We start from the raw sequence: 25,145 nt of genomic DNA, 5'->3' as shown, positions 1-25,145 counted from the left end.
GTTTCATCATCTGAAAAACAGCAGTGATATTACTAACCGAACAAGTCATAAGAATTATACAAAAGAATGCCTATTTATTATTTGGCTTTTATAGGAAATCATAAAACGTGAATCATCTTTGGAGTTGCCTTCTACTTGTTTTGACCATACAGGTGGGTCGTGTAAGTTTTAAATGGGGAAAGTAGGAATAAGTATAGAATAGAGCAGTACAGAACATGTATAGAATGCCCTCATTATTTGATCTTCTCTGTAAGTTTGGGAGTTATAAGCATGTGACCTGTAATATAAAATATAAAACAAAGTATTACCATAGGGATTCTCAAATAGGAGCATGGGGATGTTTGCTCTTTTCTTCCTGCTTTAAGAAATACTGCTTGGCTTGGCCTCTAGGTAAAATGTTTCTTTTTCTTCCCTCCCCTTCATCTGCTGCTCGTGTCCCTCCATCTGCCATATCTCATTGTATCTCATAGGTAAAGAGCTCCAGTTCAGCTCCCTTCCTTTGTGTCTCTCTCTGCCCATCAGTATTTGCTTTTCTTATGTGAAAACACAAAGGAGGACAGACAAAAGGCTCTTTTTGCTTTGGTCTGTATATCTGGTTCAGAAACCTCATGTTTTCTTCCCCTAAAAACATGGATCCTAACTTACTGTCCATGTTCCCGAGTTATTATGGTCCTATTTCCCTGGTCCTGTACACTGCTTTTTATATTCTTCTTAGTATGAACGTCCTACTATAGATTTTCATAGGCTAAAGTTATACCAGCCAGACCTGCCATTTTTCTGCTCAGTTACCAGCATATGCATTTTGCAGACGAGTGAAGCCAGTGGGGAGTCTGTACGGAATAATGGAAAGGACAGGGCTGTCCAAAACTCCGTGCGCTGGGGTGAGGAATTAGGTTTGCGTCTAATTGTAATTGTGATGTCATTAGACAGCTAGGTTGTCATTAGCTGTGGCTTTTGATGAGTCCATGTTTACTCCAAGTCTCAACCCTGTTTCTAAAGCAAGGCCATTGCCCCCAAATCTCCAGGGCTTACGTTAGATGTAACAGTCCAAAATTTCATACTCCCTGCCCATGAACATAAATCATATAATTTCCTCCTGATATGTACACTGTTGGTTCTCTTTTGATTATTATTATAAGTTATTTGATTATTGTACAATTTAAAGGGTGCATTTTCATTTATTCACCTATTCAGTAAGTGTGTATCGAGCAGCTATGATGTGTCGACACCGTGCTGGACACTTGGAAGGCAAAGTCCCTTCATTCAGCTGATGCCTGCCCCTGTTACTTCCATGTCCTCGAGAATATGTGGTTCATGCCCTGACATACCCTAAAGATTTGTGTGGAGGCAGGGAGAGTGTAGGAGGGAAACAGAAATTGTTCAGATACACACACACCTAAACATGAAACTCAGAGAAATGCAATCAAGAAGCCTGTGGTGTTCTGAGAGAATGTCATGGGAATTTGACCAGATCAGAGACCAGGGAAAACTTCCAGCCCTGAGACCTAGTGGTGGAAATGAAGAGGACATATTTGAGCATGACTGAAGAAGGAAGAGAGAGAGGAGTTAATGATTGCTTGCAGATAAAGGGTAAAAAAGGAAGGCATTAATGATAGTCCACTAGAATAATCCAATAGAGCTCAAACATTTATACATACGAATTGCCAAAGACAACATTTTTCAGTCTCTATCCTAAACTCTCCATCATACTTGTAAATAATTGCAAGGATTCACCTTTCAGCATATTATAGACATTTTTTTAAACAAAATTCTTTCAAACCCCTAAATGTATTCAATGGAATTGAAACACCCTAGCTACTTTAATACCCCCATTAGCCATTTAAAAATATAATTTATGTTTTTACTTAACAGCCACAAATTTTATATTATTCTTTTCTCCTCCCCCAAATTGTATTCTACTATATCTTTGCTAGATAATCCTTTTTGGATCACCCTATCATAGTTTTCTGCAATAGGAAATATATACGTACAACACATACAGACCTATACGCACATAATTTTTTCGTGTCATAAAATCCTATGTTACTTTTTTTCAAAATTGAGTTTTTATTACAGTGATTACTTGTATATAATTGATCAACATAAATACATGGCAAACTCTGTAATTTCCAAACATAAAAATTGTTAAATATGAATGTTAAAATTGAGATTGGTCTTTTTCCTGAACCAGTTTATATATTCACAAATACTACCCACTGCTAGAATGAGAAAAGTTTCACCATCAATTCTATTTGATTTTTATGTTAAAGTACTGAGAAACTTTATACATAAAAATAAATAGATAGGAATGGGAGGTGTTTTGTTACAGCAGTGTGACCCAGTTCTTTTGTTTTTCCAAGTGTTATGCCGAAAATTACATAGTAATCTGTCACCAAAATTTTTAAATTATCACCTGACAACTTGATTAGACCCTTCTTCAATTTTGATGGAAACAAAGAATTTAAAAAATTGAAAACTCATTTTCTAGATATCAACACCAATATTTAGAATTTTTATTTGATATTGCAGTACAATGTACCCTCGGAAGATGCAAGATGAGTTCAAGAGAAATATACCTTTCTCCTAGAAAATGAAGGAAAGTGGGAGAAGGGTTTTTATGAAGAGAGAAGTATCCATATGAAAGTTTAGAATGTGGAACTTGATTGCTGTAAACGTACCCATATCCTTAGGTATTCTTTAAGAAATCTTTGCTTACCCCCAGAGTTAGGAGCACCTATCTCTGGGGATAAGGAAGGTCATAACAATAGGAGGTGGGTAGAAATGGAAGGAATGAGTGATCGATTAGAATGTTTAGGGAGAGAATGTAACATAAGGAGAGCAAAGGTGAAGAATTGAGAAATCACAGTTTTGAATAGCTGGGTATCATCCAGACATGAGTTGTAGCCCTTAAAGCTCAACATTTATGGTGTCTTCTGAAAGTTGTTTTATTCCCTCTACCAATGTTCATATTTTTAAATTTATTATTAATCCTTTTCACTATGAAGGCAAAGAATTTTATCTATTTGAAGATAGAGATCTATCTATAGATACAAATATCTGAAAACAGTGGATAGGGTAAAAATATGCCTGGAATTTATTCTTATAACTATGTCCCCAGGAACCCGTACAATTCTTAAAACTTATCTCTCCTTAAAAAAATCCCACTATTTCTACACTATTTTACCTTGCGAAATAGGCAGTTTATATCTTAGTTTCAGAATAGTTTTTATGATTTTCTCATACGTATTTAAAAATTTAACTCAAAGAATTATTTTTCTACATTAAACCAAACCTGCTTTTACAAGTCAAGTTCTATATCCTCTTTAACTCTTAACTAACAGCTGGCCTAGAAACCTTTCTTTTTTTATCAGAATATTAGAAATTATTTCATTTTTAATTTCTAAGAGTTTAGGGAGGATGCTGTAAAAGGTAGTCCTATTCTCAGTAGACTATGTTAAGTAGCTCAAGATTGATTGACCTGTGCTTTTAGTCATTTACGTTTTTGCTTGCATGTGAGATAGCACAGCATCATGGACTGTCATTGTTTGCCTTATTTTTTACTGTCCACAGTTGGGGCACTGGTTAATAGAGAACTTCATGCAAATGCTACCCTGAACATTCTTCGTAACAGACCCAATGAGCTGAGGGGAAAAATATAGTGAATTACCTACTTAAATGTTTGTAATGCTGATTTAAAAAAAAGTATTTTGGCTAGTTTTCCCCAATGCAAAATTTAAGCACACATATTTTTCACTTTTATCATATACTTCGAAAATAAAACAACAGGTAGTCACTTCCCTTCCATCATCTTTCTGCCCTAGGACTTGTATATTTCAGTAGCTAACGGCCAGTTACCTGGTTATGAATTGTTGCCTGTGTAACCCTAGCACAGAGATTTAAAAGTTGCTCATGAAAATATTTAAAGCAGAAAGTGGTATGAGAACCTCTGGAATAATTCACAATTACCATCAAAATCATCACTACCATTAACCTCTTATCAATTTATCCCTCTGTAGTTCTTCAAAGCTAATACATATTTAATATGCCACACCCCTCCTCCCTCACTGTGACCCATGCAGTATTACAGGGCTATGTTCCTCAGTCCACCTTTGGATAATGGAATATCTGGTTAATAGTTGACTTGGTTTTTAGCTTTCAGCTTCATTTCTAAAATAAAGTAGTATTGCACATTTTTTCCATAGTAATATATCTCCTTTATCCAATCAATATTATTTCAGACTTGTACACTATTTGATTCATGTGCTAAATATATCTTGAGCCTCTGCTGCATCTCAGGCATCGTACTAAAAGACACCAGAGATCCAGTGATGAACAAAAGGACAGTTTCTGCCTTCCTGGAGCTTACAGTCCAGTGGGATAGACTGAGACTAATCAGATGTCAGACAAACACTTTAAGATTTTAACTGTATTGAGAAGCCAGAAGGGAGATTTCTAAGAAAAGGACAATTTGACCTATCAGTGAGTTGACATTCTTGCAGAGTGACAACTGACCTGAGGCCTACGGGAGAAATACACATTCATCAGGCAGAGAGGGAAAGATGTTACCCAAAAGAAACAGGGTACAGGAATGGCCTTCTTCCTCAACATGATTTCTCAAGATTAAAGTCTTGGTACTTTCCAAAACCGTCACTGTTTGGGCAGCAACTGTACTAACCCAAGGATATCCTCTGCAAGTCTTGCAATTTTTTTTCCAGTTAATCATGTTTGTTTTGTTTTTATTTGCTGAGAAGAGCAAAAATCCCAGTTAACTGATTATGCTTTAGGAAATTTTTCTTCTAAATTAGAGTATGTTACCAAACAAAAGTGTTTTGGAAAACCTATGTAGAAGAAAAATAATATATGAAGTGTAGTAAGTGTGCTTGCTATCTGAATTAATCCAATTGTGAATTCCTTTGTCAAACTAGAAATCTCGTTCATAATCAGTAATCCTATGTGATTTACCATTTGTGGAAGTAGAGGTCATCTATTAAGAGTCCTCAAGTAATGGCTACACCTGTGTACAGAAGAGGGCTTTATTATCTCTCTTCTCCCAAAGCTTCTCTAGAATCACACCGAGAGTTCCACTTTTCCTTGCCATTTGGAGAATTCAATACATGCTGGCTTAGTTCAGTCCATCATGAGATAAATATTTGACTAAATGACCTACTTGAGGGACTAACTAATCTGGATGTATTTTTTTAATTTACTTCTTGGTGTAGCAGGGAGTTTAATTGCCTCAAGAGCTAATATAACTTCAGTAAGTGCATATTTTTATTCATTTTCATATAATCATATTTAGTTTCTAATCTAAATACACTACCAATTTTATATTCTAATTTAAAAGGCAGAAATAATCCTACACTTGTTTTCTTTTTCCTGACATTTTTTTTTTAAATTCTGTTACAGCCATGCATAGAAGCAAATAGTCAATAGTATTTTTTAAGTTATTTTAATTTTTACAGAAGCATGCTTTTGAAGGTGACTTGATTTAATTTTTTAAATTGTTTTTCTTTTCAATATAATTGGTTTTTCCCCCATTTCTGCCAATAGTCATTTTCCTATCATGCTAGTATTGTTTGCCTGATATTATACCAACTTCAAGCATAATGTTATTGAACTTTTGTGCCATCTATCAAAAGATATGCTTATTGATTACTTATAGAATAGCTCTATTTTAACTGCCTGACTGTTTGTCACAGTACAAGTGCTAAGTGAATATGGATTTCCATGGGCAACACAGGGAACAATGTTGATTCACTCACAGTAGTGATCACTAGTATTTACTAAGCCAGAGCTGGAGAACCAACAAAAATATTTGCAGTTTCCAAAACATTTTTACTTACTCACAGAGAGTGGATTATAGTAATAGATTCAGATTCAGGTTTATGACAACTGCTACCAACCACCATAAAGAAGAAATTTCCTCCACATTTTCCAAAAATAATATAAACACTGAGAAGATTCAGCAACATTAGCAACATTTCCTTTTTGTTTATTTCTCCCCCTTGTGATTAAGACTTAGGACTGATTCTATACATGTAATTCATTCTAGCTCAAAATGAAAATGAAAATAATTCATGTTAGGCTTTCTAATGATAGTGTTATAATATTTACTTAATATTGTGATAATGTTGATGGAAAATGCTCTACAAGCATCAAATACTGTTTTGTGATATATATATTTTAAATTTTGTGATACATATATGTATTCACATATATGTATATATATCTTAAAATATCTAAAAGTGAGAAAGAACTTGGATGACTTGTAACTTCTTGGCAATAACAGGAAAAATAAAAGTGCATGCACACTGTTGTGGGTTGAATAGTGGCCTCCAAAAGATATGTCTAAATCCTAAACACTATCTGTGAATATGACCTTATTTGGAAATAGGGTCTTTGCAATGAGCTCACATGGATTTAGGGTAAGCCCTAAATCCAGTGGTGATGGTACTCATAAGAGACAGAAAAGAAGGCACAGAGAGACACGGAGGGAAACTCATGTGAAGACAGAGGTAGAAATTGAAGTAATGGGTTTGCAAACCAAGGAATGCCAAGGATTGCTGGAGGCACGGGAGCTAAAAGAGAGGCATAGACCAGATTCTGCGGAGCCTCCAGAAGAAAGCAATCCCACTGACACCTTGATTTTAGACTTCTAGCTATAGGAACTGTGAGAGAAGAGATTTCTGTTGTTTTAAGCCATCCAGTTTGTGGTACTTTGTTATGGCAACTCTAGTAAACTAATACGCACACCTTTAGCCTCTGCTTCCTATTCAAAACTTCGTTTATGATCAACATTTTGCATTGTTTTTCTTTCTTTGATGGAATATCAAGGGACGCTACAGATAGCAAGTTCAACTTTTAACTTCCACTGACTTCTTCCTGCTCTTAAGATTTTCATCAAGAATGAGATACTGAGAAGACAGTTCTTAGTCCTCCCAAAATTCAGACAAAACTATCATCAGTGTTCATAAAATTATTTTTGTAAATGTGTAAAAAAATATATGGGGTGGTCAGTGGTATGAAAATAGAATAATTATGTAGAGATATCCCCTAAAATTCACAGCAAAGAACCCATGCTCATGTTTTAGGATCCCTTCTAAATATTTTGAAAGAGTCTCTTCTTTTTTTCTTTTTCATGATTTGAGATTCTTTTTATAATTAAAAAATCAAATAGAAAAAATTCACGTGACTTCTATTTTATTTTTGTATATACATAAACACTGCTTATTTTATTCTGCAATATAGAGCACAGGTTATCTAATATATATTCTGCTTTCTGTTCTTGTCATACACATCAATGCTACAGCTAGTACCTGCCAGTTACATGTATATGTGCAAATATACATTTGTTATTTCAGAAAATCATAAAATTTGTGGCGACTTTTTAAGATATGTGTGTTTCTTAGATTTATCCTTTGCCAATGCAAAATATGCCTTTTGCCTTATTTTGTAACTTTGTCATCCACTCTTGCCATTCCCCTTTCCTCCAGAACCCTGATTGTTGGGTTTTTTTTCCCCAATAATTTTCTGTTAACTTTTTTAATAGGAATAAATTATTTTTAACTATTTTTAATTATCAAATTTTATTATATCTATCCTTATACCTTAAAGCGCACACACACACATGTATGAAGTTTACCGTGGATTTCACTGCTTTTTCACAGGAGGGTCAAAGTGAAACCATAGAACATCTAGGATTTGATATGAATAAGAATACTTCTCTATTTTAAAAAGTACAGTGTTTTTTTGTGTGTAATGAATCTGCCATTTAAATCTCTGAAAACCCACAGAATTACATGTTGTAAAATTTACTTTGGCCAAAGTAAAATCTATTTTTAGTTGGGGCCCTTGCTATTGAGAAAGACACATTACTTATTGCCTACCCATGACAGCTTAGTAGTTATGCCTAAAAAAATTAACTAAATTGCCATAGTTGATTCTTCCCAGGCTGGAGAAACAGCCTTGTTAACCTCAGTGACCTTGACAGTGCATTAGGAAAGAAAGTAAACCACATTTGCACAGGCCCTCCCATTTATAAAAGTAGTATTTTGATGGTACAATAAATCTGTGTAATTTTCAGCCTTTCTACAAAGAATACAAAAGACAATGAATGTTGCTATAAATTATGCCTGGGCAATAAGAATTATTTGTCAAGGTGGAGCCCAATATCATCCAGTGGGGTTTTTATAAACACTCAGTCCTGGGTCATGATTTGAATGAGCACAGAGCTTATGGATTGCTGATGTTTCTAATGTGTGGTTTCCATCATCATCTTGTGTCTTCATAGTTAACATACAGATTCCTAATTATTGTGATTCAGACATCACAATCATATGTATGTAAATTTAGACTTCTTATCCCAGGTGGCACTTGGCTTTACAGTGCTATGGCCAGAGCCCAATGAAAGAAACTTAAATATCACAGATTAAGACAGAGCAGGTTCCTTGAGAAGCCATGGATAATGGGCACCTGGTAATCAGGAAACAATCTCATCTCTAACACAGGCATCTATAAATAGGGCAATTTATCACCCATTTCACAACATCTACTACAACTGTATACCTCTTAAGTTTTAAATGATGCTATGCTCTTAGAACTATTTATACGAGCAACCTGCTGCTCACTGTTTCAGAGTGAGTCATCAGAGATAGCTTAATTTTTCTACCTTTGTTATAAAGCAGTTTGATTTTTTTGAGCTCTCATGGATATAATTGATTCTGGATGTCATAATGGTTCTGAGTTGTGAAATGTTAAATAACAATGTCCTAGGCTTTTCAGTGGAGTGAGTGGTTAAAATCCGGGACAAAGAAACAGTTTAAACAAGTCCAGTCACGAATTCTCTAATTGTTTGTTTGTTTGCTTGTTTTCTGTTACCTTTTTGTGGGTCTTTGTCATTGCCTGTCTTTGTCATCATCATGCTGAATGTTTTGGCCTCTGTGAATATTTCTCACTTGTGTTCTTTCTTTCTACCTTTTCTTTGATGTCTCCTTTTTATCCTGTTCTTGGTAATGTTGTCTGGGCCACCTGGGTTCTTAAGTTTTTGTGCTTTAGCAATTATATTTTATAAAGTGATCTTATAGCCTAAATATTTACCCTCATCATCCCTCTTCCTTCCTACCCAGTAGCAATAATAGCTATTTTATACATGGGACTTAAAAGTTTAAAATGTAATGTCATGTAAATTATTTCAGCTTAAGTAAAGTAAATGTCTCTTTTAAAGTACAATTATTTTAATTATAAAAGCCATTTAAAAAGTGCTGTTATCTTAAAATATAATCTTTTGATAAACTCTGTATAGTAACAGTTAAGTGAGCCCCCCTTCAACCATCCTTTTTCCTTTCATAAGGAAAGAGCGGCATATGCCTCTTTGCAAATATGCAAGACTCAAACATAAAGAGGTATTGAACATTTCAGAACACAGTAATTTTATTTTTTTAATTTTTTTTAAACATCTTTTTTTTAATATATATTTTTTTTTATTTGATAGAGAGAGGTACAGGGAGAGAGGAAACACACGCAGGGGGAGTGGAGAGGGAGAAGCAGGCTCCCCACTGAACAGGGAGCCTAATGCGGGGCTCGATCCCAGGACCCTGGGATCATGACCTGAGCCGAGAGCAGACACTTAATGACTGAGCCACCCAGGCGCCCCAGAACACAGTAATTTTAAATATAGTTGGTCTGTTATCCTCTTGGTGGATCCACCTCTAAGTTTTGAGGTCCAAAGGGCCACAAAGACTGGCTTTGAACTGCCTTTTCCTTTGTTCCGAGGTTTTAGTGTCCCTTTTGTTATGCTTAAGTTTCAGTGGGTCTCTGGAAAAAGAGCAGCCCCAGCTGCTTCGCCACAGGTGCCCAGCCCAGAGCACTGCAGCCCAGTGTTCTTTCCAAAGGTCCCTGATGCACACTTCACCTGGGATTCTTTGCTAGGGGCCTTGTAGAGATACTATGAAATAGTACTGCTTCTGGGTGCCAGGGTTTTGGTATGGATTCGGTGGTATGTTTGATTGACAAGTATACTGGTGAAGTTAGGTGGGATTATAAAACTATGTTTTATTATAATGCCTTAATGTATTGCCAGTCATGATTTTTATAATTACTCATTCACCTGTAGTGAGGTTGTCTGAAAACTTTCTTTCTTTTTAGTCCGGTACTCTTTTGGGAAATATGGAGATATTTGTTGCCACTTCATACTACTAATAATAGTAATAAAAATAATGAGGAGGAATATCCTTACTACAAATTGAGACAGTTTTCTACATACCCTGTACTTGGCTATGCATGGCATTTAGATAATGCCCATACTGAGCTCCAGATATGTACCAAGCACTGTGCTCATTTAATCATTGTAATAACCTTGTAAGGAATGGTTTTCCCCATTTTCCAGATGAGGAAACTGCTGCTTAGGTGCAAAAGGTCAGATGTTCTTTCTAAACAGCTTTAAGTTTTATTCAAGATGGCTTTCTTGGGAGCAGCCAAGGGACAAAGAATGAGAGATAGCAGTAGGGCGTACTATGAAGAGGGTCAACCTTCGTAAATGCGGGTTATTTTTCAGTCTGATATTTTAAAGTCAACGATTGCCCTGAAAGAAGTAAGAGTACTAGTACTTATAAGGTCAAACAAGATTTAGAGTATTGATGAGGAAGCCTCAACCAAAGCTGTCTTTTAACTTTTAGATTAGACGAATGATCTTTCAAATGAATTAATTAACTGCAAATTAATTAAAATTAATTAAACAGTAGGCCACAGGCCAAATTAATGTGTAGTGCCACTGAAAGAAATAGGTGCTCTGAGAGAGGCTAGTGATTTGAGAAATTTTTTTCATTATCTTTGAAAATAATTAAATCCGCATTTCAATGTTAATACAACTGCTAATGAAAAGAATCTTGTACCAACAGAGCAGGAAGGGACTTGAGAACTCATGTACTTTAGCCCTGTCCAGTTAGGATGAAAAATGAAACCCAAAGCAATGACCTTGACTCGCCCGGTCCTAGAGGCATTTATTGGCCAAATTAGGTCTACTGAGAACCTGCTTAAAAATAGACCCCTACCATGATTAAGCATCAAAATTTATATTTTAAAATAGTATGACTTTTTTTCCTTTGGCCTGTATAATTTCCCCTGGGAGATATTTTAACTGTATCATCAGAATTGTTTCTACATATTATTCAACAATGTTTTTCTATATTGGAATATGTTTTACTCTAATAGTAATAGAATTTTGTCTTTATAAATGTAATTATACATTTACTTATTTCCAAAGTAATTGTCAAATTTATTAAATGATTAAATTTGAAATATGTGAATTAAAAAAAGAAAGACTAGTTAACTGTAATCCCTCAACCCAGACGCAAATGTTAATATTCTCTTGTTTTTTCTTTTAGTCTTTCTTTCTAATATACACATTTTTTTCACTTAATATAGTCGTATTATGTATGTTATGTTCATCCTTAATAATACAGTTCATCATATTAAATAATGTATTTTATCATATCATTAAATATTAATCTATGACATATTCTCTGTTGCTATTTATATCTTAAACAGGTCCCTTATTGTTATTTTAGATGTGTCCTGATTTTTTTAACTTAAAAAACACCTACAACAAAGAAAATTTTTATAGCAAAATCTTCAGAAATTTGTCTGTTAATTTATCAACCTACTTCACAAACTTCCATTTAATAACTAAAATACCAATTTACTAAGATTTAAAATACTAGTCCCATTTCACCATCATTATTTAACTCAGTAAAAAAAATTTTCTAGATTTTTCTAAATTTTTAAAATCCCTCTATTTTTCTACCTACTAAATTTTTTTAACTTCTACCCGAAAGCATTTCATTTTCATGCATTTGCTTTTGGCAAAGTAAAAAAAGGTTCAACATATCACCAAAATACAAAATAGATTATTTCAAGATGACAACTCTTACAATTTCGAAACTGTTTTGCTTTCAAAACTTTTACCATACAAATGAACTTTGTCATGAGCCTATTTAAAATGAGAATAGAATAAAAACTATAGTACAAGTTACACTAATTAGGTAATAATTTTCTGCATCAAATAATTTTCTAAAATAAATTTCTTTCCTCGAGAAGATAGACACTTCCTTTTGGCTAAGCATTCCTCCGTTCATCTCCTACGAAGGCGGATAGGAGAGACTAGCTTCCTGGTCCTGTATGTGGATTACTACACAGAGAGAAAAATAAGCACAGCTTTCCTTCTCTAGGTAATAAAATTCCATTAAAAGATTTATTTCTGAGGCAGCAGTTTAAAAGAAATGACCATGGGATATTCACATTCTTATAAACAACTTCCATGTCCATGAGAAGGGGCCATGCCTCCCTGTAATCCTGATATCAAGAATCTCACAAAACTCATTTGTACTGCTCATAACTATGGGTCCTTGGGTTCTATGGGGTTTTCAGCCCATGCTTTCCAAACAAATGAGCTTTTTCATTTGTTCCTTAATGACTTTGGTTTGTACAAAGAGATCTTAAACTGTCCCCGGAGCAATCATTTTGCTAAAATGTTATTAGAACATCTTTACAAATTTAGCAACAAAAGGGGCTTCATTAACAATGGAAGTCATTGGGAACCAAGGCCCTTAGCAAATTCAGTGCTCACCAGTCTTGTTTTATTTTCAGCAATGAGGACAATAATGTTGTGAACTATCCACTGACTCCTTAGTTGGTGGGTGGGTAAGGAAGTTGAGGAGTGGATGCCGTGGGAAGAGATGCTCGAAAAATCAGAGCGGTATTCTCCGGTTAATCAGCTCTGTCCTTGCCCTTCGAAGGAGGCCTGTGAACCAGAAGTAGCACGTTCGCATGGCATCTGCTAATAGAGCTATTTCTTTCCTGAGAGTTTGGAGATTTGCAACTGAGACCGAGGGCGGTTTTTCAATGGCCCATCCACAGGCTTGAAGTTATATATGTAAACATATGTGTGTCTCATTTTTATAGTAATCAAATTTGATACATCTGCTATGCACAGAGGGACAGCTGCTGATAAGGCTGAAAAGTTGACCTGCAGCTTCTGGCAGAGCAAATCCAAATTATGGGGTCTCTCTCTTGGTTTGGGACTACAGCTTGAAATCCAGAATCTGCCCCTATTCTGGGCAGCTTTGCTTTTAAAGGCCTCCTTTGCCCAGGATAACTTTTGCTAGATTCCTTCAGGGGGGTCTGTCATTTTATCCAGCACTTTATTACTGAGTGCCCTTTTAAGATTTTTTTCTCTGTGCTGTATGTATGACCAGATTGCCATAGAGCAGTTCCTTAAGTACACTGCTCACCTATGTCCTTATGCTCGCCCAGAGGCTGCATTTTAACAAGTATCGCTTCAGTGCTGGTGGGGACCATGGATACTTACTGTTGGAAATCCAGTCTTGCCCATATTGAATATTTCTCAAAGAGACTGATTTAACTGTGTATTAGAAAATTAACTTAAAAAAAAAGGTTAGCGGGACCCTGTGGCCAGTTCAGCACTGAGAGCATGGTAAGTTGGATGTGTCCATATTACTCTGATGACTACCACTAATAGAAAACAATGTATCATACTTCTGTTGTCATAGCCATCTCTAAGCTGATAAAAATGGGAAAGACTTTCATGTACAGATCATCCTGGATCTCAGTTTACTATATAGTGGTGATAGTGCAAAATATTCTCTCTGAGAACAGAGTTCCCTCTCCTGCAAAAAGAAGTTTATAATGCAGATATCATGATATTATATAGACTAAATAAAATGTGTAACCTGGAACATGGTATTGCACAGAATTGCTATTTCCTGCTTCTCGTGCTCCTCTAGCCAGCGCCCAGGGCTTTGGATGGGCCAGTCCATTTATTCATTCGTATGTGCATCTTACACAGTTCTGCATCAGCCAGCAACATCTACTGAATAACAAAATATGGGCTATTGCTAGTGACTCTGATATATGGCAGTCAAGTTATTTCTAAGGAATATAGTTAATATCTTTTTTTTGCATTTTCTATATTTCTGTATGCTTTTTCTACTTGAAACCATTGATATTGGAGATGGATTTCATAGGCAGTAAAATACCTAATTCAATGGGCTCTCTCCCTATATTCTCTTTAGTATATTAATAGCTTAATGGCTTTCTATTAGGTGTAACATTAAGAAAATATATATTGAGAAAAAAGAAAATATACATTGATTTATGAGCTGATGATTTCAGTAGACATTTTATTGTTTTTTCTTGCAAATGTTTCTGTTGATCTCTTGGCCAAAGTCATAACAATTATACAGTGTTTTGCTCTGTAGCCTATAATATTTGGTAGAAAAGACTCATCCTTTTTTCTAGTTGTTGATTTAGAGAAAGACGAGGTTTCTTAACTTTTTATTATAGTTAGTAAGGATGGAAGCATATTTGTAATCCTGTATCCTATCTACCATGATTGAACGTGGTAGCAATGTTTTCTGAAGTTCTTGGCTGGTTTCTTCTGATGTCTGTGTTCCTTTAAAAACAAAACAAACAAACAGAGTGCTTGCCTTCTAATACCACAAATAAAAAAGGCTTCAGTTAGCAAGGTTAAAGTAACTTTTTTCCAAACACTCCAAATTACTTCTAGGAAGAGACAGAATAATATAGTTTTAGGCATTTCTGGGAACAATTAATTTTGTATGATACTTCTAGCAAATATAAGCATTGTGGTATCCTGAAACACAATCCTCAATATTCTGAGTGTAGCCCTACTTAGCTGCTTAACAGAATGAGATGAAGCTTATCTTACTGGTGGTCATTCAGACACTTCCTCCTGTTTTCTAAATACCCCTTCAACCATAGCAGTGTTTTAACCATCAATCAAGGTCCTAAATCTTTAGAAGAGATTATTTTATCTTGCTACCCAGAGAAAACACCTCTTAATCAGCCACATTCAAATTATAAGTGAGAAATTTAAATAGTAGATCACTGAATATGACACAAAGCAGACATGTATTCTTTGACTTTTTGTAAGTATTCTAGTGTTCTTTCGGAGAATTTGGTTTTTAAAATGTGGGATATATACTGAGACTGGAGAGAACAATATTTAGTAAAAAATTGCTATGGTGAAGTAAACATGAGCATTTACAACTTATAAATAGTTGAGAGTAATTAAATCCACTCACAGTTTCCCACCGTAATATTTATTTTGGAGTCCAAGTCAAATTTGGTCTATTTTTATAGTCACTTTTATAAATGTAGGGAGAAAGAAATTTCTGCTTTCTCAAAATTTATTACTTTATGTTTTATCTGTTTATTATTTCTATCGGTAACCTTCTAGGTTCCAAAATGTGAAGACCTATTTGAGAAAACTAATTTTAGGGAGACTTGTCTATGATTTTAGGAGAAAATGTTTGTTTTATTCAAATTAGTCTCTTCAGCCTGTGCTTTCTTGTCGTTCTTGGGTCTGCCAATTATGAGAGAAAATGTTTGGTTGTTAAGTGTATTAATGTTGATAGAAATATAAAGCATCCTGTTTGCATTGTTTTTTTAAGCCTTTGTGTTCTGATTTTTTTTAAAGATTTTATTTATTTATTTGACAGAGAGAGAGGGAGAGAGAGAGAGATCACAAGCAGGGGGAGCGGCAGAGGCAGAGGGAGAAGCAGGCTCCCAGCTGAGCAGGGAGCCCGATGTAGGGCTAGATCCCAGGACCCTGAAGGCAGAGGCTTAACTGACTGAGCCACCCAGACGTCCCGTGATTTTTTAAATATAGTTTCAAGAGTAGAAATAAAACTTGCATTCAAAATACATTATTTTACATCATTCAATTGCCAGTATTTTTTAATATTGTTACTATATAGTATTATTCTCTTTCAGGTAAAATCTAATCAACAAAATCATCTTTTTTAAAAACTGACTGTAGGGGCTCCTGGGTGGTTCAGTTGGTTAAGTGACTGCCTTCGGCTCAGGTCATGATCCTGGAGTCCTGGGATGGAGTCTCACATCAGGCTCCCTGCTCAGCGGGGAGCCTGCTTCTCCCTCTGACCCTCTCCCCTCTCATGCTGTTTCTCTCTCTCTCTCTCTCCCAAATAAATAAAATCTTTAAAAAAATTAAAAAAAAACAAACTGACTGTAGTAAATCAGCATCTGTCTTTAGTTTCAATGCTGTGAAGCTTTTAATTAACAGAAAACCAACATGGGTTGCTTCTTTAGAATACCACTGAATGTTAGAGACATCGTCTACTGTACAGGAGTTTCACTACTAGATGAGGATGTCTGGGAATTCATATGGATGAAATTCCACTCCACCACAGCAGTTTCTGAGAAGAAAATATTATTGGAAGCCTTAACTTGCAGTGATGACAGGAACTTATTAAATAGGTGGGTCAATTAATTTTCTAAATTTATTTGTGTAATGAGAGTACTCTCTGTTAATCAAACTACACTGAACTTGATTTTATTTCCTCAAATATATACTAGTTACTCTAAGATGTATCTTCTATAGCTAAGGAAAACTGCCATGTTGACATGACTAAAGCTAATTGAATCGAAAGAGGTACCTTTGTTTCTCACTAAATTGTAGGACAATATTTCATTGAAAAAGGAAGTGTTTACTATAAAGATTTTTTTAAAGTGAGTTGATAGCATCAGAACAAAATTGTGATTTCTTCACCCGCAAGATTTTTTTCAAAACTTAATTAATGAGCTAATTAAAATGTTATGAATTTGCTCTTCCTCCTTTTATAAATAGAAAATTGTTCTGTTGCTAAGTTGTATTAGTAGTTTACACAGGACTGTTCTTTTAAAGAATATGGCAAATTAATGCATGTAATTTTTATAATTTTATAAAAATGTTTAAGTTATTGGGCTAAAAGTTTTTCTACAATTCTGTCCTTAAAGGCTTCTGAATCTATCACTGAATTCTGAGGTGGTGTTAGATCAAGATGCAATTGATGTGATAATCCATGTCGCTCGAAATCCACATGGCCGAGACCTTGCCTGGAAGTTTTTCAGAGATAAATGGAAGATATTAAATACCAGGTAGAAATAAGAGTTCAGTCATTCAAACTTGAGTGAGTAAATTAAAGATGACATAGGAGAGATAAAGGCCCAACTTTTTGTGTTAAAACCAAGGTCCAGATAATAGAATTAGATTTTAAAGTAGTCAGCCAAGTTGGGTGTTGCCACTTCTGTGAAACTCAGAATTATTTTAATGATTCTATGACATTATTCGTGTAATAAAGATTAAAAACTGTGATTATATATGGAAATGTGGGAGTAAAAAGTTTTAGCAGTACAACTTTTGTGGAAAATCTATTAAGCTGTCTAAGGTTGAAGAAATATCTTAAAACTATATTCTAAATGTGTTGTAGAAAAAATGATTTATAAATCAGATATAATTATTATATTATATAACAAGAAAATTTGACCTCTGCAGAATTGTTTTAAATTTTCTTTAAATATAAATATAAAACACCTGAAATAAAACCAAGATATAGAGAAGGAACATTTGAATCATTGTATAACTCTAGTTGCAATAGAATGCATTCCTGAGACATCTTGTTTCATGGTGAGAATTCTTCAGCCTCAATTTAAGAAAATGTTTCATTATGTATTTAAATGTATTATAATGAATGTTGATTTATTACTCTGATAATCTCTATGGCATTTTAAAATTAAATTTATTATAGAGCCTGTAGATGCTCCGTGTTCTCAAACTTAAATGTCCCCAAACAGTGAACAGACCTCTTGTTCTGTCTCTTAAAACCTGGTGTGTAAACTTTATGTTTTTAAGGTATAGCTTTCTCAGTCGTCCTTGAATAATGGGTTCAATTTGAATGGATGTGTCCTGTTAAAGCACAATTCTATCTACAGGCATTTCATTGTCAGAAAGCACTGATATTCCTAGAAGACATATTGGCTTTTTTGTATTTGCAGCTCAGAAATTGGAATGATTGGAAGATTAGAACTTGCTTTGCTCTCATGTACCCCTAATATAGTGAATAGTCAGATACCAGGTGAAATTAATATATATGAACATTTCACTTTAAAAAAGTGTCAAATATCTGCCAATGCACAGTCTCCTTAGGAAGTGGTTTTGTCTATCAGAGTTCAGCATAGTGCAGGTATAGTTTAGTTCCAACCAAAAAATGTTTGGTTCCTGGTATGCTTATTTTGTCTTATTGAGACTCCATGGTCTCCATCCGAAAGGTAGAAAGGTTGAGATTTCAGTATATCTACAGATATGGAAGTGTTTATCTTGACAAATAGGACTGTCTTCTTCATCTGCTCCTACTCCTCTGTCAATCCTTGAACACTGGAGTTCATGGAGGTGCTATCCAAGGTACTCCTTATTTCCTGCCTGCAGATTCTCCCTGTTTTTAGTTGCCAACTACTCCAATCACTCAATCGTTTCAGTTGCCCCCAAATCTAGATCTCTTACTCAAACATTTTGTCTAAGCTTCACCCTATGATGGACAGTTGCCTGTTTGGACCCTCCTACTGAGGTGGACCTGCAAAGCTAAATCCATCATCATCCTCTTGTCTTCCTTTCCCCAGTAAATAATATGGCCATCCACCAATTGCTCAAGCCAGAGACTTGGAAAACCACATGTACCCCCTTGCCATATATAACAATTAGGCTTGAAATATTGTCAATTTAACAAGTCCTAAAAGAAAGGGGCCACAATACTGTAAGGGCAGCATTAGAAAACCTCTTATAATGGGGGCTGAGCCTTTGCTTCCAAAACCTCAGAATCTTTTTTAGTGTACTTTTCTTAATTCTAAGGTTATGGTAGCCTGTGACAGGTATCCTTAGCACTACAGAGATAAGTCAGTAAAATGAGAAACCTCTCCAACTCACCGATACAAATTGTTCCTCACTGTGGGTCATGAGTCAAGAATTTATGTCTGTGGTACAAGGATTATGCAATCCAAGTGAACAACTCAATATTTTAATTTAATGCCTACATGAAAACATACTAATATTTGGGGAGCATTTCTAAAGAAATTTGGCTCAGTTTCTAAGCATGATAAAGAATGCCAATGTCAGTTATGAGTCACCAGACCAAAGGATCTGTCTGACATACTGATAATGCCCAAGTTTGTATTACACTTCTGTTTCCTTTGTTGGGATTTTTTTTCCTCATAGTGAACTAAGTTGTTTAAAGTAGAAAGTTTTAAAATATTTCTCCCTCAGTCCTTGGTTGGAAATATAATAGTAATTCCTAAATCTAACTTTAGAGGTTCCTTTTTTTTTTTTTTTTTTTTACTGCACCTTAGACCTCTCTCAAGCATTTTGAGCTAAATCAGGGGGCATCTGATGGTATTCTGCAGTCACAGCTCTTTGCACCTCCCTGGCTCCCTGGAGAAATGGCCTTGAAATGTTCAGAGATCTTAATGGCAACAAGATAACATTGGTCAAATGGAGCCCTTGAAAACGATTCTAAAAAAATCTATAGAGTAGTATTTCTTAAATTACTTCCTATATTAACATCAAGACTTTTTTTTTTATCTTTTCAGGTATGGAGAGGCATTATTTATGAATTCCAAACTCATTAGTGGAGTTACAGAATTTCTTAATACTGAAGGTGAACTCAAAGAGGTAAATATTTTAATATATGAGTTCTAATGTTTTTCTTTTATAAATATATGAAATTATACATTCACTTTAACTATTTTTTTCCAACAGATTCATATCCATTTCTTAAAAAAAAACACACGTTCATGCTAAAGACTTGACTTAATTCATTATTTGCAAAATTATTTCTATTGTATTTAACATTAAATGCCCTTGGGGCTCCTGGGTGGCTCAGTAGGTTGAGCATCTGACTCTTGGCTTTGGCTCAGGTCATGATCTGAGTCTTGAGATCCCCTCTTAGTGCTCTGTGCACTCAGTGCAGAGTCTACTTGTCCCTCTCCCTCGCCCTCTGACCATGTGAGTGCTCTCTCTCTCAAATAAGTAAATAAAATCTAAAAAACAAACAAGCATAAAATGCCTTTGAGAGATGTTTGAATATAATGATTCTCAAATCCACTCCAGATCTCTTTGATCCAATCAGCTACTCCTCAGCTGATGATGTGAACCCAGCTTAGGATCCTAGAAATGACAGACCCATCCTGTCACAATGACTCAGTATTTGGGTACAAAAGATCAGGGCTGGTGTTAAGATATAGAACTTAAGTCTCCTTGCTTCGTGATCAGGCCAATACAGGGAGTGGGTCACTAGGTGTGATGATAATGCTTCATGCTATCTAGTCTGTTCAAAGGAATGAATTCATATGTATGAAAGAGAATGTATCTGGCAATATATAATGAGATTAATAGTTTTTTCTCTGGTTTATTTCTCTGGAAATAATTTTTTTTTGACCATTAACTCACATTTGTAAAAGAGATGGGCGTGAAATGTGGAGGGGTAAGTATGTAGGAGGGAGGAAAAAATATAGATGCTTTTAGGTGATTCAGATGAGCTGGGCTTCAACCATCTATCACTTTTTTGTCTGCTGCTCGACTCCATTATAAATATATTTTATATATTTGGTCTTGAGAATCATGGCTTCCTCCACTCTCGCTGACGGAACGCCTGAGGCTGTGACCCAGAGCTAATCATATTGAGCAGCATTTCCCCGGAAGCATCAACCCTGGCACCATCCTTAACATCTAATACTGCCCAATGTTGTATGATCATCTCTCATGCGCTAACTTGGGTTCTTACACAGAATGAGCTAAGCTAAGTCTCTGATTGCAATGATTTAAAATTCAATTTTTATCCCTGCTGTGTATTCCCAACCCGAAAGGATTTGGTTCTGAAAGCCCCAGCCCATGCTTTACTAAATTTTTTTTAATAAAGGAAGCTAAATGAGAAGGACTTCTTTCATATCCATATGAAACAGAATGAAAGAACAATTAAATGAATGATTGCTTCCAATTTTCTCTGTATTTAAATGAAGTACTTTTAATTTCTTGATTTTACATTCAGGAATCAGTGAGTAAAAGACTCATTTAGTCACAACCTGTGAAGCCACTGAAGTGAACACAGAAGTGAAAAATCGCTTCCACCCTTCCCTTCCCCGCCTCCCTTGTAGCTCCCTTCCTTCTCCTGTCTTCTCCCTGCCTTTGCCCCCTTTCCTGCTGCCTCTCTCCTGTACCCACTCCCTTTTCCTCTTCCTCAAACTCTTGTCTATCTTTCACACTTTCCTTGCTTCAGGTATACCCAGGCCCTGGGAAAACATCTTTTAAATGGATATTTATTTGATTTTATCCTATGCTGCCATTTTGTCTTACTTACTTCACACATATTTTTAATATTTTTCCACTTGATTTAATTGTCATTTGAAATGTTCTTGTAATGAAAAGTGCAGTTTCAAACCTGAAACTGAGCTGGGCTTTTATTCCATTACCTGCGGAGCGGCTAACTTCACAATACCATCTCTCTGTGGCATGTGTGAGGAATACAAAGCAAACTCCCATCCCACTCCACAACAGCGGTCCCCAATCGTTAAAACAATGATGCGATAATGAAAGTACGGAAAAGCCTCAGAGGGCAGTTGTCAAACTAGAAAGTCAGTACAAGTGGGCGTGTCATGAAGGGATCCGCCGCCATTAATATAAAGGGGGTGAGGAAATTCCAGATTCATCCTTCTATAACCATGAGCCTCACAAGCAGAAAACCCAATGCGCTCCCTTTGGATGGAGGCATATTCTTATTTTCAAGAGTATATATAGATCAAAAGGGAATTAACATCTTTGTCAATTCTGAAAACTCAGTTGAGATGTTAATGATCCCCATCAGCCCATTGTTGCAGGGTCCCTTCCCTGAAACTGCATTCTAGTACCTGAAACTGGTAATTTCCTTCTAATTACATGGCTCTAGCCATTTGAACACTATTTCTCTATGAAACAGTGTGTTATTTCCTTAATTTTAAACTAATGGAAGTACAACCTGAGGGAGCTGCAGAGGCCCTTTGCCAGTTTTTCATACTAATGTCTGTTAAGCAATTCTCTCCAGCCCTTGTTTTTTTTTTTTTTTTTTTTTCTTCTTGAGCCTAATCTACAACCCTGTTGTGGAGGAACATAGATCCTGTGCATCACAGACATCCCATTTACAGTTTTAATGTTGAAAATATAAACCTCATAATAGGGCAATTGCTAATTCAATTCATTTATATGGTTACTGAGTGTATATTAGGTTTTGCCATTTACTCTACAAATAATTTATTCTGTGATATTTAGGATCTAGGGTACCCTAAAATCAGAGTTTTCTTTTTAAACCTGAAAATGTCTTCTAATGGAGAAATTAACAAACATGTCTAGAAATTTTATGCTAAGAACAGGAAGCACAAACAACTCTGACATCTTACTAAATGCTATTTTATAAAAGTGTCTAAACTTGCAACATTTTCAAATAAAAGCATAAGATGGCATAAATATTTAGGAAACACAGTAATAAAAGCTAATAACAGCAGAAAATCTACCAAAGAGCTGCAGAAATAAGCAAACTGGAATGCCAATTCCCTTCCATCTACCCAGGGCCTCTGAAGTCAGGCAGGGGGTCAGGAAGGTGCTATGATCACACCCCCCAGGACCTGTTAGATAGCTGCTCTAACCGCATGTTTGACAGAAGAGCTGCAGAGGAATCTGGGCATAAAATCAATATGTGCCAACTATGGAAAGTGGGCCATATACGTTCTGACGAATAAGTTACTCCCAAGATCCATACAAGTCACCTCAGGCTCTCTGAGCTCATGAGGCAAGTATTTAGTGCACTTAAATAGTGATTTAAGAAATGAATCCCTGGGGACCCACCACTTACTTTGTTGTTGATGGTTCTCTTGCAGGATAATCTGACCTACTGTCTTTGTGTCAATAACACATTCATATTCAAACCCATAGTTTGCCTTTGAGGAGGACTTAAGCATTTTGCTTCATGTGTTCAGGCTGGCTTGCTGTCTCTCTCCTCAAGGGGCCAAGAGCATGCTGCAGAGTCAAAGTTGCCAAAGGGTCATTTATCACTATCTGGCATGTTTAGTACTGCCGAGGAAAGTATGTAATAATGCAGAATATATTTTAAGAGGAGTAAATATGATTTTTTTCCTGATTGACATATATTATGTAAAGAATTCCACTGTAATGTACAAATGTATATACACACGTATGCTGTAAGATACCATACTTTTGTATTAAAACAATTCAAGACATAGATCATAATGTATTACTTGTTGCTTTAGGAATATAGAATGAATGAGTCCAAACGTATAAATATATATGAATTATTGGATTAATCAGTTAAAGTTTAAAAATATGATTCAGTGTTTCCACTAGACTTCCTTTTAATATCTTTGTGCCTGTAATGGGCATATGTGTGTGGCACAGTGCCTGGAATATTGAAGACATTCAATAAGCTCCCATGTCTTCCCTTCTTCCTCTTAGTTTGTATAAATCTGGTAAAATGTCAAATCACTTTTCAGGATAGCATCAATAAATCTTTGTTATATATTGGATATTTTACATATTTTATCAAAGCATAGTGATTTTGAAGTCTTATAAAGGATATAGCTCTGAGATATAATTATCCATTGATAATGCTGCGGGGGGCATGGGACTTTATAGAAAAGGAGAGGAAAAACTTTGAGAAAACCCATGAGTATCATGTAATCAAAGTAACACTGTCATAAACAAACCAAGCTACCAATGAACCAATGTCTAGATTAACTCAGAAAGGTATTAAAGAGTCCAATTTAAATGCCCCTCCCCTCATACTCCCTGCTCCTGAGTCAATCTGGATGCACTACATTTCCCCCCTGGCATATCCTCCATGTGGCACCCACCATGTGATGAATCACACCCACACTAATTACACCACTAATGTTTCTGTGTTGCAAGTTGATTTTTCACATTTGCCTATTAGCATTGCGATTGTTGGTTGGTTGCCAGTTTCTTAAGACATAACAGTCAGAAAGAAAAACTGCTAAATTTAATCTTGAAACAAAATCCCTGAGCATTCCCAGAATATGCAAACTCTCTAGAGAAAATCTTATATCCAGAAAAATAATAGCAAAGCATTTTAAAATTGTAAATTATTTTAATTAAGTGCTCAAAGTATCTAGCTAAATGAATCCACGCTTAGCTTTCCTTCATTCTTTCTAAGTTGAGTCACTTGGGCAGTTGAAATGTCATTAATCATCCAGTTTTCATAGCATCATTACTTTCTTTCCACCACCCAATAACTGGTAATCCCTTCCTACCAAAGATAGTGTCAAGCCCTTATGCTACTTATTTGGAGAAGAGGAAGAAGAGTTGGATCTCTACCAACAAAGAGGGAACTTTAATCCTTATCTTCAGTTTTTAAGGCTATCTGTACATTGGATATGCTTTGTAATTAGAACTAGCCTTGGCCACAGTCCCCTCAACCTATTATGAAAAGATAAATATGTCTATTTTAATATTTACTTATGAAACAAAAAGCTGAATTTGGAGCTCTTGAAACTGTAATGTCTACTCTTTTTTTCCTTCCAGTTCCAAAAGAAACTACCTTGCACCTAATGGACGCAATTTGTGGTATTGTATTTCGTTAGTGAGCTTGCTTCCCATATTAAATATGCCTTCTGCAGTGACTGTGGCACTTTGTTTCACATACAGTCTAGCTTATATATGCTTGACAGGAGTGTGAGACATGCATATTTACCCTTCAAAAATGTTTCTTTCCAGCTGAAGAACTTCATGAAGAACTACAATGGAGTAGCTGCTGCCTCTTTCTTGAGAGCTGTGGAAACTGTCGAAGCCAACGTGCGCTGGAAAATGCTTTATCAAGATGAGCTTTTCCAATGGTTAGGAAAAGCTCTGAGACACTAAAATCTCTCTTATAAACAATTCAACTCCAAATTTTGGGAGAAGACCTCTTTTCTATGGAATGAGGAAAATGTGCTATGTGGAAAATGGCCAGATTTTCAGCGTTAACGTGTGGGAGGAAATTTTTTTTTTTAATTTTTGGTTTTGGGAGATTTTTTGTTTGTTTCATTCATTCTGTTTTGTTTCTCTATACTGGGTGTTCTTCTCTAAAGAAACTCTTGCAAGTGAAACTAGCCATGATGGCTTCAGCTGTACATTCCTTGCTGTACAGGACCAAATATGATAGTGATGCATGTTGATGTTGCAGTCAGTTTGGAAAAACATATTCAGAATATTTTGTGCATGATTGTATGGTCCTGCCTGT

The 25,145-nt window shown here is 35.5% G+C and overlaps 1 protein-coding gene across 2 annotated transcripts in view; it reads left to right on the top strand.

Moving 5' to 3' along the window:
• TRHDE (thyrotropin releasing hormone degrading enzyme) overlaps window positions 1-24,814 on the top strand; it is a 364,016-nt gene extending 339,202 nt beyond the window's left edge. For both annotated transcript variants that reach the window (XM_073900656.1, XM_025883069.2), the window contains 4 exons: window positions 16,147-16,314; window positions 16,834-16,974; window positions 19,456-19,537; window positions 24,641-24,814. In XM_073900656.1, coding sequence (XP_073756757.1) covers window positions 16,147-16,314; window positions 16,834-16,974; window positions 19,456-19,537; window positions 24,641-24,784 — 535 coding nt within the window. In that variant the 3' untranslated portion in view covers window positions 24,785-24,814. The remainder of the gene's footprint in view (window positions 1-16,146; window positions 16,315-16,833; window positions 16,975-19,455; window positions 19,538-24,640) is intronic.
• Window positions 24,815-25,145: the final 331 nt, after the last annotated feature.

The sequence above is a fragment of the Callorhinus ursinus genome, unplaced genomic scaffold (genome assembly GCF_003265705.2).
Source record: "Callorhinus ursinus isolate GAN/ISIS: 27379988/994484 unplaced genomic scaffold, GSC_fseal_2.0 scaffold14, whole genome shotgun sequence".
Taxonomy (NCBI): Eukaryota; Metazoa; Chordata; class Mammalia; order Carnivora; family Otariidae; genus Callorhinus; species Callorhinus ursinus.
The sequence above is the reverse complement of the archived record's forward strand: the minus strand, read 5'-3'. Positions and strand labels throughout refer to the sequence as shown.